The sequence below is a fragment of the Aythya fuligula genome, chromosome 2 (genome assembly GCF_009819795.1).
Source record: "Aythya fuligula isolate bAytFul2 chromosome 2, bAytFul2.pri, whole genome shotgun sequence".
Lineage (NCBI taxonomy): Eukaryota > Metazoa > Chordata > Aves > Anseriformes > Anatidae > Aythya > Aythya fuligula.
The window spans coordinates 151758424-151777068 of NC_045560.1; the positions used below are offsets into that span (position 1 = coordinate 151758424).

The 18645-nt window shown below is 38.5% G+C and overlaps 1 protein-coding gene across 1 annotated transcript in view; it reads left to right on the plus strand.

Moving 5' to 3' along the window:
* TG (thyroglobulin) overlaps positions 1-18437 on the plus strand; it is a 156707-nt gene extending 138270 nt beyond the window's left edge. The window contains exons 45-49 of the mRNA XM_032181163.1: positions 3440-3531; positions 9095-9109; positions 12209-12344; positions 13116-13306; positions 18322-18437. Of these exons, the coding sequence (XP_032037054.1) occupies positions 3440-3531; positions 9095-9109; positions 12209-12344; positions 13116-13306; positions 18322-18437 (550 nt within the window). The remainder of the gene's footprint in view (positions 1-3439; positions 3532-9094; positions 9110-12208; positions 12345-13115; positions 13307-18321) is intronic.
* Positions 18438-18645: the final 208 nt, after the last annotated feature.

The window sequence follows — 18645 nt, forward strand, 5'->3', positions numbered from 1 at the left end:
CTGAAACATATGTTGGATTCAAATTACTAATGCTTCTTTTTTACACTCTTTCATATCAAAGATGTCTTGGTAGTATGCACACTCTGCATCAAATTTTCCCTGAGCCTTCTTTAAACTGGCTTTTGTTCAAAAGCAATGACCCAATTATACATTTTGCTGCTTTTTCCTACTTTTTTGAAATTTGGAGACATGACACGTGCTGTTGCAGACTGCAGAAAAAAAAAAAAAAAGTTGAGAAACAGTATTTTTTATTATTATTTTAAGTGCTTGTTTAGGTATGTGCTAGTGTTTTTTGTTTGTTTGTTTTTTCGGCAGTCAAGTTTGAAAATTTTGATTTCAACAATTGTGTGAAGGTTTATATTATGAAACCTGGAAAATACATTTCTTCAAAATGTTAGGCTTTCTGCAGGTGAGTCTCCAACATAAAGCACTTTGTGAATGTGCAGAAAATAGGCTTTCAGCACAATTCTGCCTCTTGCTAATCTCCGTTTTACCCATAGCAGAAGAATATATTGGGTCACATAGTGGCTTTGATATGTTTTACCCAGTAGCAGGTGCAGAGCTACCAAGTAGTCTCAGATCATTTCTCTGAAAGGAAGCAAACTGAGAGGAAATCTTACCTCCTTTTTCCAGCCTCTGTGCAAACTCTGGGGCTGAATGTTTAACTGGAACAGATCTTCAGAAAAAAAAAAAAAATAATCAGAAAACACTTTCCTCATTCCTTTCTCTGTTTCGCATGCAGATTAGTTACAAAAACTCTTTCCATTTCTAAGGTGGTGTGTTTTATAATCTGGTGATCTGAACCCAATCCATTTCACCTCTGTTTTCAAGTGTGGCACCACATCTACAAGCTCCCAGTATCTGTTCTCTCAGCATTACAGCTTTCTGGCACACCATGGGCCTCTTCACGGGACTTCAGAGACAAGGCTTTCCTTTCAGTAGGCCTTTGTCCTCCATGAGAATCGCAAGTGGTTGCTCCAGGGGAGCCTCAGGGAGTGGAAGATGAATAGGAGCCAAGAGTCACTTGGAAACATCTGATCTAAGACAGCCGTGACTAAATCTGTTTGGGAAGTCTTCTGGGTGGTCCAGGTGTGCTGGTGGACTGTGGTCAGAGAGTAAACAAGCCCAGGAGGCTGTGGGTTGAGCTGTGTGCCATTTCTCAAGTCCTGCACTGTGCCACGTTTGCCCAGGGACAGGACACCAGTCTCTGCAGTGTGATCTTCTCATCCAGAGCTTACCTCTATAAGGAGCTGTTACAAGCCAGGGCTGCCACATTTGGTCATCCACGTTCATCCCAAGGCTCAGTGTGGTGCAAGTGATGACCTTTGCAAAGCTACAGCAGGTAGCACATCACTTGTTTGCAGCAAGGATGTGCTATACAAAGAGCTCTTCTGACTCTGAGCTCTTTGAGTGCCCCACAGCAGCCTCATGGATGTAGGAATTACCTAATTACCTGCTTATTTACAGCATGAAGGAAATAACTTTGCTAGGAAAAGAAGTGATTGGCTTAAAGAGTCACTCCAAACAAGCAGAAGGATCAGAAGTGAAACCACGACATCTGAAGATAACACTTTTTTTTTTTTTTTTTTTTCTTTTTTTCTGTAAACGATTTGGAAATAACTTCAGCTATAGCATGATTGGAGACAACAGTTACAGAATTACAGTCACCTACATCAGTATTATGTACAGAATAGAGAAAATAGTTTTGTTTCTGTTTTTAACAAAAAACTTACCACTAGCACACATATTTAATCACAGAAAAGTTCTGTGTGGGGAAGTTATTAGTTGCTCAAGTTTTAACGAATTTAAGAAGTTTAAGAGGAAAGCAACATAAGTAGTTTTTATAAATTACATATATTATGCATATTTTATGGTTTAAAAACATTTCCACTTTTAGCCACAATTCTCTGATATTTTTCCTAGGTATAAAATTAGTTTCACTTTCTTTTTCCTTTCTTTTTTCTTTTAAAAACTCTGGTACCCCATGCCTATAAGAAACAGACATTTCATTTTTGTGCTTTTTTTTTTTAAATTTGCCCAGAATAGCTGACCTTATTTTTTTTTTTTTTTCCCCTCATAACACCAAATGAGAAACAGTTTAAAATAGTGAATGTATCTCAAAATATTTCTTGAGAACTAATGCTCTCCATAGATTCCCAAGTATTCAAAGGCCATCTGCTCCTGTAAAACCTCATGCTGCTAGGTATGCGAAGAATGGTAATTTTCATTTCGTATGGGTGTTGTCAACCATAACCGTCAAAGAACATTGTGGTCAGTCGGCCCATAGCTTGTGGTCTCAGAGATGGGCTTAAAATAAACTCTGCTGAACCAAGATAGCTACCCAAACAGTGGTTTTCAGAATCATATTAGTTAAATATAGCAACGTGTTTTTATGCTTCTTTGGTACTTCTTGCCACCAGTCATTCTTTTTTTATCCACCAAGTTTGAAGGAGCAGCTAGTGTTTCAGAGTCACTCGACTGAGAAATGAAACCTCCCACTTCTGCAGCAGATACATTTGTGTGCTCATGTTGTTATGGATATGTAAACACCCAAAGAGGGTCCTGATGTGCATTTAAAATGAGAAGTGGTGATACATTTTTGTATGTAAGATATTGCCCTGAGGAGTCATGATGAGATATCACGCAGTAATGTGTCTTGCTGTCTTCCTGCCCCTCTTGAACTTCTTGTGCTCTTTCCAGCTACCACTTATCCCACTTTCCAGACTTCCAGCCTCTCTTATTGAGGCAATGACAGCTAGGAAGTTTTGGATGTATTTGCTTCGCTCATACCTTTGTATTGCAACATATAATGATGAACTGATCATTTAACTATTTCCTTACACTCTTGTTTAACCTTTCTCTCCCAGACATGCAGCTGCAGCAGCTGTTCCATATTGCAGAGCCCTGCCAGAAGCCCTGCAGGACATCTCAAAAAGTGGTCTCTTACCTCCCTCTGCCAGCTCTGGAAACTTTGCAAAAAATCACACAGATCTAATTGCTGAAGTGATAGCATTGATCCTTACCCCAGAAATATCTTTTTACTGGATATGGTTGCAACCCACCAGTGCCAGAGGAAGGAACTTTCTACTATTACAAGACTGAGCCCCCATCAACTAGACTAAAAAGGGGCTGCTTTTGTCCAGGATGCTCCTTTCATGACAGATTCTATGTATTTAGTATTACTGTTGTTCAACACTCCATAAAACTGTAACCATGGATAAACTACTGAATTCTAAAATGTACAGGGTTCACACAGTGCATGTGGTTTCTTTCAGTTCACTTGAAGACAGAGATATGAGCTGTTCTGGAAGACTTAAAGAAAGCTGCCAGTACAGAGAGATGCCTGATAGTTGTGTTTTTGCTTTTGTTTTTGAGTCTTTGAGTTTTCTTCTTTTTCTTTAATGTGACTGCCTGTTCCCTACTCCTCCTATTTTATCAGTGACCAGTTTATCACATGTCCCATCATAAACATGGCAAATCACTGGGCTGCTAACTCCAGAGGAAATGTCTTCATGTACCACGTACCTGAAAGCTCCTCACAGAGCAGGTAAGGAGATACGTTTCATTGTTTTTCTCAGATTTACAGTTTGCAGAAACATGGCTGCTTGTTTCGGCACCTTGTGGAGTAAATGGGTAGATACATATACCTCAAATGAACAATTTATATTTGCAAAGCAAGTGTCAGGCTCTGATAAATTATTCCTCTTTGTTGACTGTATAGGAAAGTTTTTCTCAACTGATTCACTTCAAGTAAGATGTCTAAGTTGGGTTTCACTTTTCCAACTTTCATACCTTTGCCAGTTTTAGTTAGAATTTTAGATTTCATCTCTGTTTCTGATAAATCCCTAACAACAAACCAGAATGTTGTCTAAGTCACATGGAGTTCACAGTTCTCAAGGTAAGTGGGGTAAAATTTTCTAAGGACTGAACATTAATTTAACGCTGCCCCCTTTTGAGGTCACTGCCGTTGCATCACAGTTGCACTGCCTGGTCTTCATTGTGGTCAGGGTCTGGGTTTTATTCCTTCCCTCTCTAGCATCATGACTGCTGATCAGCTGGCAGACTGTCTCGTGGGAGGAAAAATATTTTTGAACACGAGCATTTGCAGACTGATGATCTATGTCATCCTTCACATTTCAAGCAGCTTGCTTGGAAAATTTTCAGAAGTTGCATCATATAGACGGAAAGGTTTAAATGCTAGTGAGAGGTGTAAATGAGTTGTTCTGTTGGGCTTAGAACAAGCTGGTAGGCAGAGACTATTAAGGTGGTCTTTTTTTTTTTGCTTTATTTAAACCCAGCTCCTCCTAGAAGTCTGGAGGAGACATCGAGGTCTGTGGGCAGTGGTTAGCACTTTGTACTGCTATTTGACATAGCACAGTAGCTCCTGGTCCCTTCCTGTTGCAGCCTGAGTGCACGGAAGCTGCAGTGAAAGCAGCCTCTCCTGTCCCCTAGAGCCACACATCAGGGCAGCAAAAAGCCCGCAGGGATGCTTGACATGAGGGATCTGCCATTTCCTTACACAGTAGCAGTGTTTGCCCCCTGCACCCTGTATTTCCCTATTTATTTGTCCAAACAAGATTATTTTTGAGACCCTTTCTGCCTTCTGAGATATACTCTGGAGAGATGAGGGGCCAAGATTGTTTGGAAGACCTTGAGAAGGTGGGGGTCAGCATGCTCCTACTGGCACCATTTGATACTGAGAAGTTGTCTGTATACTGTGTATTTCTTTCCTTTCCTGATAGCATAGTGAAAAAGCATTTGAAAGAAGCCAGCCAAGATCTAGGTTACAGATGAAGGCTATTATGCTGTGGTAACACAGGCTGGCTTTCTTTTTAGTGGAGAACTCAGTCCTCCGGGAGCCATTATTTCGCTGGCAGCTCCAGTGGGAATGTTCACAGTGCTCTGTTTGGCTACCGAGAGGCTGAGATAAGTGACTTTTACAAGGTTCCAAAAAGAGCCGAGCCATGGTATGCCAAACATCTAACCACACAGAAAGAAGTATTCGCAAAAAAAAGCTAGCAAGTTTTCTCTTGCTTTGGAGAATGACTGTAACCCAGTCATCTATGATAACATCTTATTTGAATGTAGATGAAATAGTCCTTTTACAATTTAGAGTCACTGGTTTTGAGGCAGTGATTTTAAATTAATGTGAATTTCCTCTTTTATCTAATCCTATTAAAAATATTTCTCATGCTCCTGTTATTTACGTCTCCTCACACTCTCCAGGACAATAATAGTTTGCATAGAACTTAGCTACACATTTCAGTAAAATTTATGTTGTCGGCGATCTTCCAAGGTAATTTAAATTTTGGTTCTGAACTTGCTAGTTTACTTTTCACATAACCCTCTTTAAAAACAAACAAACATACAATAGAGCCAGTACACTGTCTGAAATGTGTTGTGGGAACATAAGGCAGAAGCTCTAATGCTGTAGGCTAGGCCACTTGCAAGAAGAAATGAACCAAAATTGGTATTTTGGATTGGCATTTTTGCTGCTCTTTGTTTATGCTTAATATTGCTAAAATAATGTTGTTTAGGTTGCAAATCCAAACATTAAAAAAAAAAAAAAAAAAACTGCAGAATTCACCTTGTGCATATACCTACAGACATCTTTTCACAGTATCACAGGACTATTTATGAAATTATACCCTTGTTTTCCATAAGGCCTCTGTTTCACAACTTTCCTGAAGACCTCCCACTAGGTCTGTTGCTGAATATACTCCAAGTTTTTTTGTTTAAACATTATTGTTGTTCATTCTTAAATGAAGCCTTTCTTATTCTCCATCCCATTTCTGCCATGTGACCTCCCTCCCTCAATCTCCCTATGGCATTCCCCCTCCATACAGCATACATGCATTGCAAGCTACCCAGCAGCCTCCCTGCAAGCCAAAGCAGCAACACTGTGGAGGCTAGGAGCTTCACTTGGGACAGTGGCTAAAATTTGCAAGAAACCTCGGTTTACACAGGATATGAGCCTTTTGCTCTTTGTGTTTTTTGCCTATATCATTAAGATGATAGTAATACCTATAATATCTATAATGACTACTACTAACAACCTCACAGGGGTTCTGGAATGGATACATTAAAATAATATAATTATAACAATGGAAAACTATTTACTCTAACATAAAATATTCTGAGTGTGGAAAAGGCCATTCACTAATTAGGCTACTGCACAGTATAGCAACACATTTCTACTCTGTCACCTCTCTCCTACTTTATGTGTGTCTCCCCCAGATGTGTAACAGAAGACAGGGTTAAAATGCAGAGATGAAAAAGTACTGGTATTTCCTCTTTTTTCACATGGAGCAGTCCCTTAATAATTCACAGCAAGATAAACAAAAGGGAGGGAGAAGTCAGCCAGTAAAGACAGACCCAACTGCAGTGATGCAAAGTAGACAAAAATTTCTTAAACAGAGAGGAACTTTTAGCAGTACAAATCAATTAGCAAAAGCCTGTGTGACAACTGGATGTTTCTAAAATGTACACACACACTCAGACATGAACAGATGCAAGGACAGGACTAAACATCCCACTCTAGACTGAAGTCTATGGCATATGTGGAAAATCACATAAAACCATAAACGGACAGTTGTCATATAGATAAATTGATCTTGCAGAGAGCAAGCTATCCTCGTCCACGTGGTAGCATTCTCCCAAGCCTGGCGTGGCACAGTGTCTGCTTTACTCTTCAGTTCCTCTTTGAATGAAGTGAGATGCGTCGCCAGCTCCTGCATTAATGATCTGTGGCAAAAATATATGTAGTCCAGATGCCATTTTGTCACTCTCTTTCTGAGAACACTTAGGCCTTGGAGTAAACACTTACTGTAAACAATGCAGGAGGAATGTGAGTGCTCAGCATTGCCTAGGATTAGTGGGAAGGGCTGGGGTACAGTTTTAGTTACAGTAAAGAAATATGTGATAGAAGAAAGTATGTTTTGAGAGATAATATTATGAACTATACAAAGATTCGCCTTGTTAACCCTTGAAGAGGTTTCTGGGTGATTTTTGCATGCTACTGATATATGAAGTAGCACTGTTTTCTGGGCCAGCATAGTTTCCTAGTCACACTGTGGCACCAGATGTGCTGTCTTAAATTTGATGATGGATAAAATTCAGTGCTCTGCTCACTGAGGAGACCAGATCATCAGCTGCATAGGACAGCAAAACATCATTATTATCAATGGAGAAGTCTAACCTGAGAGTTAAAGAGGCTCTATCTTATTAATATTACCATCATAATCGTCACAAAAGCTTTAACAAAACTCTTAAGCTCTTGTGCACTGTACAGATTCCTCTAATATTAATGAGCTGCTGTCTATTTTGAGTCATTTCGGTTAGGGCTGTCTTCACCTCCTGACTATGCACTCTTATGTGTGTTATTGTGAGCTGTTAAAAGACTGCTCCATGCCAAGGTGAACATAACTGGCTGGACTGCGGTCACACGTTATATGAATCTGTAATTCTGAAGATGAAAACTCCTGACTGACAAAAAAATGTGTCTAAATCCATTAACTATGTGAAGTATTTTCATTTTTTTAATTTGCTGTTATGCTAAACTAGTTCTGGATGCTCTTAATATCACTTTAATTAAAGGAGATCTCTTCTGCTTTCATAATGAACATAACCCTGGCAGATTACTCTGCAGTCCTTTAATCGACACTCTCCCCATGACTGTGGCTATTAGTCCATGAGTACCAACACATTGTAGTATGGAGAACCACTGTTGAACAGGGTGCTGTGGAGGCAGACAGAAAGGCACAGATCAGGTCTCTGGGCTTCAAAGGAACTCACCTAACCACAGAGGGCAGGTGAGGCACTAGAGAGGTGGTAACAAGCATAGATATGATGCCTGTTGCTTCCATGGGTGGGCAGGCAACACAATGTCCTTAGGTAGTAAACTTGCTGCAACAACAGCTTGTCACTGTTTATAAAGCTGTCCTCCCTCTCATCCCTGAAAAAGTTGTTTTGCTGTTCTTGGTGGAATTGCCTGTCATCCTTCTGGCTTTATCTGTTGCATTATGCCTGCTGCAGCTATGAAAACACTCGCTAAATCAACCACATCACACCATTCTTATGTCTGTAGACAGCATCTGTGTTGCTGAAGTTTTGAAGTCTAGACAACTGGTTTTTTCCTCCCACAGAGTGGCTTAGTGGCCTTTATCATTCAGCTGATTTTTTAGTACTTGGATCTGATCTTGGAAGTTAGACATAAATGTACAAAGCACCAAACTCAGAAGCATCAGAAATCAGCTTTATGTTAATCAAAATTCAGAAAAGTACAAAGCTCTTTTTGGAACTGCACGTGCAGCAATGGGATAGGCTGTTTCCAGAAAATGTAATCTAGCAGATAAGCCCACAGTCCGTATACATAGAGAGACCTTCTGTATTGCTCCAGGGCTTCAGAACAACACATCCGTATTGCTAGCTTTTTAATACAGTAATTCACTAGCAAAACTCTGTAATGTGTTATTTAGGAGTTCTGAGATGATTACAATGCTTCCTTCCTTTATTAAGATCAATGATATATGTGTATTTTTTTCATTTAGCGTGAGATTTCAGGATCTTGAATTTATTGTCTGCTGCCTCAGTTTTATTTTCTTCCATTGGCACAGCCATAGCGCAAAGTAGAACTTTGTGTGTATTGGGAATAAAAGAAGTGGAAAAGACACAGCAAACTCCAGGATACTTTTGCAAGTAACACGTATCTATAGGACGGTTTTGGTACAAAATGGGATAAACTTGGCAGTTTAATACCACTAGGAGTTAAGCTTTTTCCATATGCCCTGATTTTCCTGAAAAGAAGAAATAAAGAAAGAAAAGTGTTCATCTGTTTTTCACATGCTTTCCCCCATTTGTCTGGCAGGACTTTGTAATGTGAGGAGACACAATGAACTGAATGTATCCCCAGAACTGCAAAGTTCACACCAGGCCTTACACTGGCTCATTAGATTTCTATAAATATCCAGCTATCCCGTGATATATATTTTTTCACCGTGCAATCATGTACCATTTCATTTTCTAAGATGGGTGGTTATATATAATTTATTCTTTAATATTTTTGCTTATCTTCAAAATGAACATTTCAGTCCAGGCAAAGGGCACTGCAGTGTTGGCAGGTTGCTCCTCCTGACGTTGCTGAGATGGTACCTGTTAAAAGCTCTTGATACTCTATCTCTATCTGCAAATCTGCTAGTATTAATAGGAGAAGAATTTATCTGAGCACAACAGCAGGGTCTGATGTTAAATTGTTGTCTATGAATTTCACAGTTTGGGATTTTGTCACCTGTTTGCTGTACACTGGATAACTGACCTGCAGTAGTGACTCCTGAAGTGAAGTAATAATTCTCCTTCAAAGGAAACTCACTTTAGTGTGAGCAAAATGGCAGGGTCTGGCTCTCAGCTTCTCCATGCTTTACATTACCAGTCATTGCGCCACATCAGAACTGTCAAACTGTTTCTAAAAATTATGACATCCTTTTATATACATATTTATATATACACAGAAGATTTGAAGCAATATCTTTTGCATTAAGTACTAGCTCCATGAAGTCACCAAAACCAAGAATAAATCCTTACATGTAACTACATTCATTGTTCTTATTAAAGAGATCTGTTGCTTGAAAAGTGACTTTTTTAGTTGATATAAGTTTTTATTACTTAGAAACACTTAAAAAATCCCTTTTCCCACTGTCTCTGCAGTCCTTCCCTTTACCGAACTGTCCTCCATCAGTCGTTAGGCTCTGCATTTCCCCATTTAGAGTTGACACCGATGAGTCAACTACATGGCACCCTGGAGTATTGGGAGTGCAGTTTGGAGCAGCTTAGGAAAGAACAGCCTCCATGCAGAGCTATCAGGGTACCACAGCTAAGCTATATATGCTTATCTGTCACTTCTCTATTTCTCCTATTCCAGCGAAAACACTGTCAGTACCTGATGCTAACTCGAGATCTCTCTGTCTGCTCAGAAATCCTACATTCTACTCAAAATCTTTGTTTGGGCCACTTTGTGTGTTTGTTTAGGGCTTAGGGAAAAATGTTTGTTTTGGTCCACTTTGCACTCCGCTCTGGTACTAATAGATGATGATCAGAAAAGTTCCCCTGATATTTTCCATCTAGCTGCCATTTAGATGCTGTCTTAACTTTGTTGCTGATCTGTGCATGCATATATGTGCCTCTTTCCACTCTTAGGCTTGTGTTTTCTTTCTCATTCTCTTACTACTGATACTGGCCAGGATATGGTACCACCAACCAGGTATATTGAAAGCAGCCCATCAAATTGTACCACTTTGTGTTCTGTATCAAATCCACTATAGTCGTACAAATAATTTTATTCCTATTAAGATCTCAGTACAAGAGTTTACAGAATTTTAATCTGTGCCATAACGTTATAAGATTTTACCTCTAGGAACACGAGGGCTGAAAACACAATTGCATTTGGGTGAACACCCTTACTTGGTTTAGATTTAGAGATAAAGTCACCCTTCATATGACTTCCTTAAATGGGTAGGTTTGTCCCTTCATTCCATCCATCTTAACTAATTTCATGTCATCTTTCTATTCAAAAGTGACTTTTTATTGAAAAGATAATAGCTCCTTTAAGTACATAATACCTTTGCTGCAATGCTGATGTTAAATATTGCTGTAATATATTGGGCCAAGCAAATTATTTAAAAAAAAAATAAAATTATTAAACTATGATCTTGCTTAATCCTTCTATAAACATTTGGGGAAGAAAAATATGCTTTAATCTTGTTTCAGTTCTGCATTTTTTTGGTGAATAATCTGTGAATAATTCACTTTCCAGATGCTAAGTATTACTGAGGTATTATGATAAGACTAAGGAAAATACTACCAAAGATGTATTTCATTTAGAGGGTTGTGTGTTTGTTTTTCAAAATAGAGGCTTTGAGGATAGGGTAGTCCCACCACTCGTATAATGTGAAGGAGTCATCTTGGTTCCAGTCCACCTGACCATGATGGCTTGAAATACAAGCCTTGTTCTCTGAGAAGCACTATGTGGATTATATCAATGCTGTTGCATTTCACGTCCAAAGATAAAATAGTTTCAGTTGTGCCACCTTTCAACAACAACCTTTGCAGCCACTGCAGATGAAATCCTTTTGAGTGGATCTGGGATTTGTTTGTCTCTGCCTTACAGACATCTGTTCCTTCTCCCAGGTCCCCTGGCCCTGTCTGCCTTCCTGCAGCATTTAACCAAGTGAATTGGACCTTTGTTTAATTGCATGATACCAACAACACAATTGGACTCCAGACCACAAATATCTTGCTCTGAGTTGTGGTGAAAAGCTATATGTTGAGCATACTGTAGTTTTAATTTTATTATCAGAAGTTGACTCTTGGTTTTCTGCAGGACATGTGTTATTATAACCTTTGCTACTATGTCCTGCAAAGGTTGTTGTCTTGCTTGGCCAGTCTTGTCTTTGAATTGTTAAAATATTACTTACTATTTGTGTTAATCATTAGCTGGAAGTAAACAACAATGGTTCTTTCTTAAATCTGAACCAGGCAATTATTTCAAGCTGGTTTGACTTGACTGCCATATAAAACTTGGAGAGAACAGACTGCGTGAACTAAAACCACCCTCCCAGCCACCACAGAAATTAGATTAAAAGTACCTCTAAGAGAAATCTTCATAAACATCTCCTATTACATCTTTCCTTATCCAAAGACTTGGGGCAGAATCCTGGCCCCAGTGAAATCAATGGAAAAACTCCAATTACCATTAAGAAGGGCCAAGATTTAATTCCAAGTTTGTGAAATAAACCATAATTAACCTTCCATCATAGCTGCCAGATTCCATGTCACCATTTACTTCTGCTTTTTGAATTTAATTTTAGTGAAAATCTGTATAACCAAGTACAACCAAAATCTGAATACCAAGTGACTTTTTAGCTCTATCACTTGGTTACATGCCTAGTTAATTCATCAAAGGTGCCCTGCTGTCCAAAATTTCCACTTATAGGATATGTTAAAGACCCTTTACAGCAAATTCTCCATGTTATTGATTGTTCTTCTTTTATGTTTTGGTTTGAAGAAGTCCCACAGTTCAGAACATTGTAATTAATGGTTATTCATTATTTAAACTCTGCTTTATTCTTTGAATTAAATTATCTCTGTTTCTCCCCCAAATACATAAGTGATAGTTTTAATTATCTTTATATAAATATATATTTCTTTAGTTCAGGTCTGGAGCTCTTGCTTGATGTTCAGTATGCATTTGGACTGCCTTTCTACCCAAAGTATGAAGAACGATTTACTCTGGATGAAAAGCATCTTTCCTTGCAAATTATGCAGTACATCTCCAATTTTGTAAACTCTGGGTAAGTATATGACTTTTAAGAGTTGCTATGGTTGGGGAGGGGGAAAGGAGTAGAGAGAATACAGGTCATCTTCTGCCCTCATTCAGGTAGTCTCCATTTCCTCTAGCAATTTGTACCCCCACTGAGGAATCTTTGGTTAACAGTATTGGAAAGTCATGGCCAAGATGTCAAGCAGGTACTGAAGATTTGTAGTATGTTTTGTAGCTAGAAGTAATAGGAAATTTATTTCCATGGAGCACATGCAAATTCTACTTAAATATATGGGGCCCACAAAGGCTTCAATGTTGTTTTCAGAGCCTATTTTTGGGACCACAGTTCTGAAGGATCTGGGCTGAGAGTTCCCTTATTCCCAAAAGGAGGAAAGCACATGAAGACACAGTGACCACTTTGCCAACTACCCTGAGAGTAACCCTCAGCTTTATTGAGTTATGGCCATACTTGTGAATAAGCAGTATCTCTAAAAAGCTATGGTGGGAACTACAACTTTACATGCTCTTTTGACGACCTTGGGATGCTCTGTGACTGAGGGCTGTTGAGGGTGCTGATGATCCTGTGTCTATACAGGCTTTGCGTACCTGTTCTTTAGGAAGTGAACCAAACTAACAAAAGGCTGTCAAAGAAGACACTATGAACAATTCAGCAGTCAGGGCTGAATCTGAAGCCTGTTGGTCAGAGAGACTGGATACACATTTCTTTGACCCCACTGATCTCTTTCTGCCTTCTACTGTTTACATCATTGTTTTCTAATAGTCATTTCTCCCCTTCCCTTAGAAATCCAAACTACCCTCACAGTTTCTCGAGAAGAATGTCAGGGTTGATGCCACTCTGGCCAATGTTTCTGCCAAATGATGATGGTGATAACTACAAAGAATTCACCGCTTCCTTGCCAACTCTTAAAGGATTAAAAAAAGAGGACTGTTCTTTTTGGTCTGATTATATCAGAAGACTGAAAGAATCCACAGGTGAGCAAAGTGTTTTCCATCATTAAATAAATATAAATTATTTGTTTAGTGTTTTCTTTTGTCTGGATCCCCATTAATACTATAGTTACATCAGCATGAAAAAGACTTTTCAGAGATGAAACATCTTACACTGTCCAGGGTATATGTTTGGGACTACACTAACATGGAAAGCATGCAATATTGAACATATTTCTTTCACAGTAGTTAGTCTGTAATAAAGTTTCATTGTCCTGGTGGTAGAATGAGAGAAGTCTTCCTGCAGTGATTATAATGATGAAGCCATACCTTATAGTTTGCTCCCTATTTGCAGTCATAATATAGACATTGCCTAAACCAGAAGACTGGCCTCTTTTGTCTACTGGAAGCAGGTAACACAAGAGTGGTGAGATTTAGATAACTGAGAAGGAGCACAATAACTTCTATACACTGCTAAGTTGTAACTGAGGCTTTAGATATGTCTTAATATGGAAATATGGATTCTGCATGTCTTGACTTCACACTAGATAAATTCCTTTGGATTTTTTTTTTTTTTATAGTTGTGCTGGTTACACCCCTTGTAGTTCTTCTTTGTATTCATAAATTCCCATGCAGCTGTGAGATTTTTTCCTCCATTTTTTTCTTATTTCTCAGAACAGTAGGACTCACTCAGTTGAGATTTCAGTCTGCTGCCCTGTACTGAACTCTCAATTTATTTTGGTAACTAAACTTCTCTTCATGACTTTGTGTGTTGTTAATAAATTTGGATAGCCTCAAGAAAAGCAAACAAAACTATCCCTTTTTGGCCGGCTCAGATTTTTTGAGCTGTTCTGCAAGCTTACAAGTGTTTTTTATGTCCTAAGGACTCATCTTTACAGTGAACACAGTCCAGATCCTTTCTGATTTGGGAGGGCAGTTGCATTTTGGTGAACAAAATGTTCTGTTCAAGACACTGAGCTTCCCAGGCTATCTCTGAATCATCTCAAATGGACTGAGAATGATATTTAAGTGACATAAAACTATAATATCTCAGAACCATCAAATTAGTGCTTCCTATACAAACATAAAGAATAAATGTTATTTTTCAAGGGACAGCCTAAATCACCACTTCTGGTCTTTCTTCAAAAGTGGACTAAACGTTTTACTGCAGGCCTCTTCATCAGTTTCTTGGTATCCTTCAGTGTCTTTCAAATTCAGAGGGGCCATTTTGATCTCTCCAACAGCTTTCTGCTGGTCAAGATATTCCTAGGTTGTAAAGCTTGACTCTGATTATTAGCGTTAAGCAAGGTTGAAATTTTGTTCTGATGCCCTGAGTAGAGCTTCTATATCTTTTGGGACTTAATTTTCTAGCATTCTGCTTGTGTAATGGTAGTTCAAGTTGAAGTCACTGAGCACCACGGACAGAGGCTACTCTCAGCCTTTACAGGAAATCCCACCAACGGTGGGAAAATATCTACCAGGGAAGATTGTTGTTGAGAACTAGAAAGTTTAAAACTGTCCAAAATGGCATGAGAACACAACGACATTTGTATATGGGACAGTCCAAAGGTCTGTCTGGCTCAATATCCTGCCCTTGTCAGTGACCAAAGCCAAATACTTAAACATAAACACTGAGAGACGGAGAGAAAACAAAAATACTGAAAAATCTTGCAAAGATGAGTCAAATTTTGGAAAACAACACATACAGTGAGATTTATGGACTACATATTGTCAAGGAGAAGGTTTAGAAAGTACATGTCAACATGTTATCCTGCAAGCGGAAGTGAGTACGCCCTGCCTGCTCTTCAAGCCAGTGTTTCCTTGGCCTCAGCTCCATGGTAATGCAGCTACACAGTTCACGTCTATTAAATTCCATCTCATAGTAATGTTGGCTTGTCACCTTGCTTCTATAATCATCTTCAATCTTATCTTGCCCTGAAATACTGAAACTTCTCCTATGAGTTCTATTTAAACATCAAGTACGTTTCAGCTCAAGACCTCAGTACAAGATGGGGACTTAAAGAAACTCCTGATGTGGGCATCTGGGTAATACTTCAAGCCCAATTCCCTATTAAAAAACAACTCCTAATGTCCATCAGTTTAGCTATCAGAATTGTATGAACTTTGTATGATGCTGATTGTTGAACACCCTCAACTTCATTTGAGAGGAGGTTGTGCTGAAATGCATGTCAAAGCTGTGTCAGCCTATCAGTATGCAAATATGGGATCACTTGCATTGATCCTATAAATCACACTCAGCAGGAATGGACAAATAGGACTGTAAAATGTGTCCAGGTCAGTTCAGTCAAGAGAAATAAGGTCTTCAGATTTTTATTATTATAATTATTTTAAATCACTAAGCATCATTTTCCTGTACAAGGGGTAGCTTGCTCTACCTCCCTTCAGAGCTGACAAACTGCATTCTGTCTTTACATGACTGCTCCAGACTTTCTGTTCCTGGAGAGCTGCCAGGCCATCATATGGGATCCTTACTTTATGTTGGATGATAGATTAGAGACAGCAATGCTGCAAACCATTTCTGTCTGATGCATTTGACACTCTGTCCTGAGGGGGGACTATTCAGCAGTCAGCTACTGTGAGATCCAACCTAGCACATATGGGGAAAAAAGAGCCTTTCTATATTTCTAAATCTCTGTGATGGTGTTTTGGGCTGCATGGTACACTGTCCAGTCTGACCACTGAGACCCAGTTGTTGTAGAGTGCAATTTGTGGTCTCATGCCAAATAGATGGAGTTCACAAGCATGGCAGGATGAGGCATTGCTAATAAAACAATCCAGGTTTCACATCCAAGTGCAAAGCTGTAGAGTCTGTTCTGATGCAGTCTCAACCAACTGTGATGATTTCTGTTTTTTCCATTTCACCACTTCCTTCAAATCAACATCTTTCTAGCTTCATATATTTCCTGTAATTTATAAGAAAAATATATATTTATATATATATATATTTCAGTAAAATGGAGGTTAACTGGATGAGCCAGTAGCCATAAAATATAACTGCAATTGATGTTTCAAAAACTTTTCTTGATCCTTTATTTACTACCATGTGAAATGCCTTGACTTAAAAATGACAAATAAGGGATGATTAAAGCTAAAAGCACCATATCTTAGTCCCTAGGCATCAGTCCAATAGAAAAGTGAGCTACACCCAAACTCCTAAATTCAGGTATCTGGAATAGAACCTCTATTATTTAGAATCTCTTGTACAGATGAAGTTACATGGTTTTTAGGTTATTCACTGCTAGATCTAGATTCTGTTGTATATATATATATATATCCAGCAAAAGTGTTACCTGTACTTTTATTTCCATTATGTAAAAATATTGTTCAAGGTTAAGTAGGTGTTTCAGTATGCAATCAGACTGTAATATTTAATGATGGAATGTGTCATTTATTCCTGGTTATAATTGAAATGGATGTTGTTGTAATTGAAGATAATTTACCAAAAGTAATTCCAAAAATGCAATGATTCTTCATTGTATTTTCTGGCAGTGACTTAACAAGTTATGGGGAAAAGTTTGAATCTGTTTCATTGCAGATGTTTTATAAATCTGTTGAAATTTTGTCTGAAGCCAGTTTACAAATTTGGCAATTTGGGGGGCAGTTCACCTGGAGAATTATGAAAGTGATAGTGCTTGAAAAGGTTTGGATTTAGTAAGTGGAGTTCCCATGGTTGCATTTCAGCATGAATCCAAAGACATGATTTATATTCTAAATCATGATGGTTTCCATGGGGATGATCAAAAACAGAAACAAGAAGAGTGGCCATTGTGGAAAAAAGCTGTGGATGTCTTTTTCCAGGGAATGTGTTAACAACTTGAAATTCAGTTAAAAACAGGAACTCTAGAGTGTTTATGGATACTCAGACAGTATGTCTGAATGCAAAAATTCCCTTTGCATAGCGTGGTGGACTGCACTGCATAACAGTGAGTCACTTTACAAGGGACCTTTCACTGCATCCCAAGCAGGTTAGCAGGGATCCAATCCATATCCCTTACTCATCTAAATAGTATCTAAGCAGAACGAGTCCTACTAAAATAAGTGCCTGTGCAAGCAATGATGTCACCGTGGAGAAGGAGATACCTTTAATGCCTCCAAAGTGAAATCTTGTCTGCCTAATGCATGTGCCTAAATGTAGACATCTGTGTATAAATTAGCCAGATTTGACCACACCTGTACATTTAGAAAATTCAAAGGTTAACAAAACCGAAGACTTCTCCATTAGCTCTGACACTATGTGTAGCCATGCAAGAGTCCAAACAAAGCAACAGTATTCATAGTTCAGACTTCAGTCAAGACCGAATCAGGAATGTTGTGGTTAGCATTCATCTTTTACTCATTTTATTCACACCTTCTTTTTGGAAATCTCTTCTAGAAAAAAGATTCCTTTAGTCTGAGGGACATCTGTGCAGCACAGAGAGCACTCTGACTAGGTTACATTTAATAAACACCATCGGTACACTTTCTTGGCACAGTTTGGTCTTGTAGAGGCAACTACACTTCTGAAATAGGGTGGAAGACTGAAATCACTGAAGGTAAAGAATAAGGAAGAAGAGGTCTATTAGAGATGAGTCCTTGGGGTTTTATGCATTCCAGATGGCCAAAAAAAAAAAAAAAAATTATGCTCCCCACAATTCCTGCCTGGTAGGTAAGTATGAGATAAACAATATAATAATAATAATAATAATAATAATAATAATAATAATAATAATAATAATAATAATAATAATAATAATAACAATAATAACAATAATAATAAAAGAAAACTAGACTTGCACAGGTGTAGTGCAAACTATTTTCAGTGGCAGTTACTTAAAGCATGCTGGAAGCATGATAATTAATTACCAAATTACCATTAGGTGATCTGTTGTTACCCTAAAGCATTTTGCAAGTGGACTGGAACTCAGAAATATAGGTTCCTGAACATTTACAGCTGCATAAAAAGGTTCTTATTAAAGTGTCATTAATAACACATATACCTTCTAGCTTGCTGCATAAAAGATGCTACATATATTTTAATCTTAATTATATTGTCTTTGCAGGAAGTGCAAGTAATGGAGAACACTCTTCAGAAAACAGCTCCAGTGAAGCCCCTAGTGAAGGAGTTACCCCCCAGGAGAGCCAGCCAGTGGGAGACAAGGTGGCTTACAGCAGATAGATGGTCACAGTCCTATTGGATGGGTTTGCCATGTAATTGTACATCCATGCAACTGTGTCAAAACAAACTTCTTTAATTAACACTCTGAACAAATAAAGTAGACCTTTCAAGAAAGTAGCCTTTCAAGAAAACTTTTGAATATGGCACAAAATAAGCCCAACGGATATTATTTTAGTTCAGAAGAAACTAATTTGCAAAACGGTATATC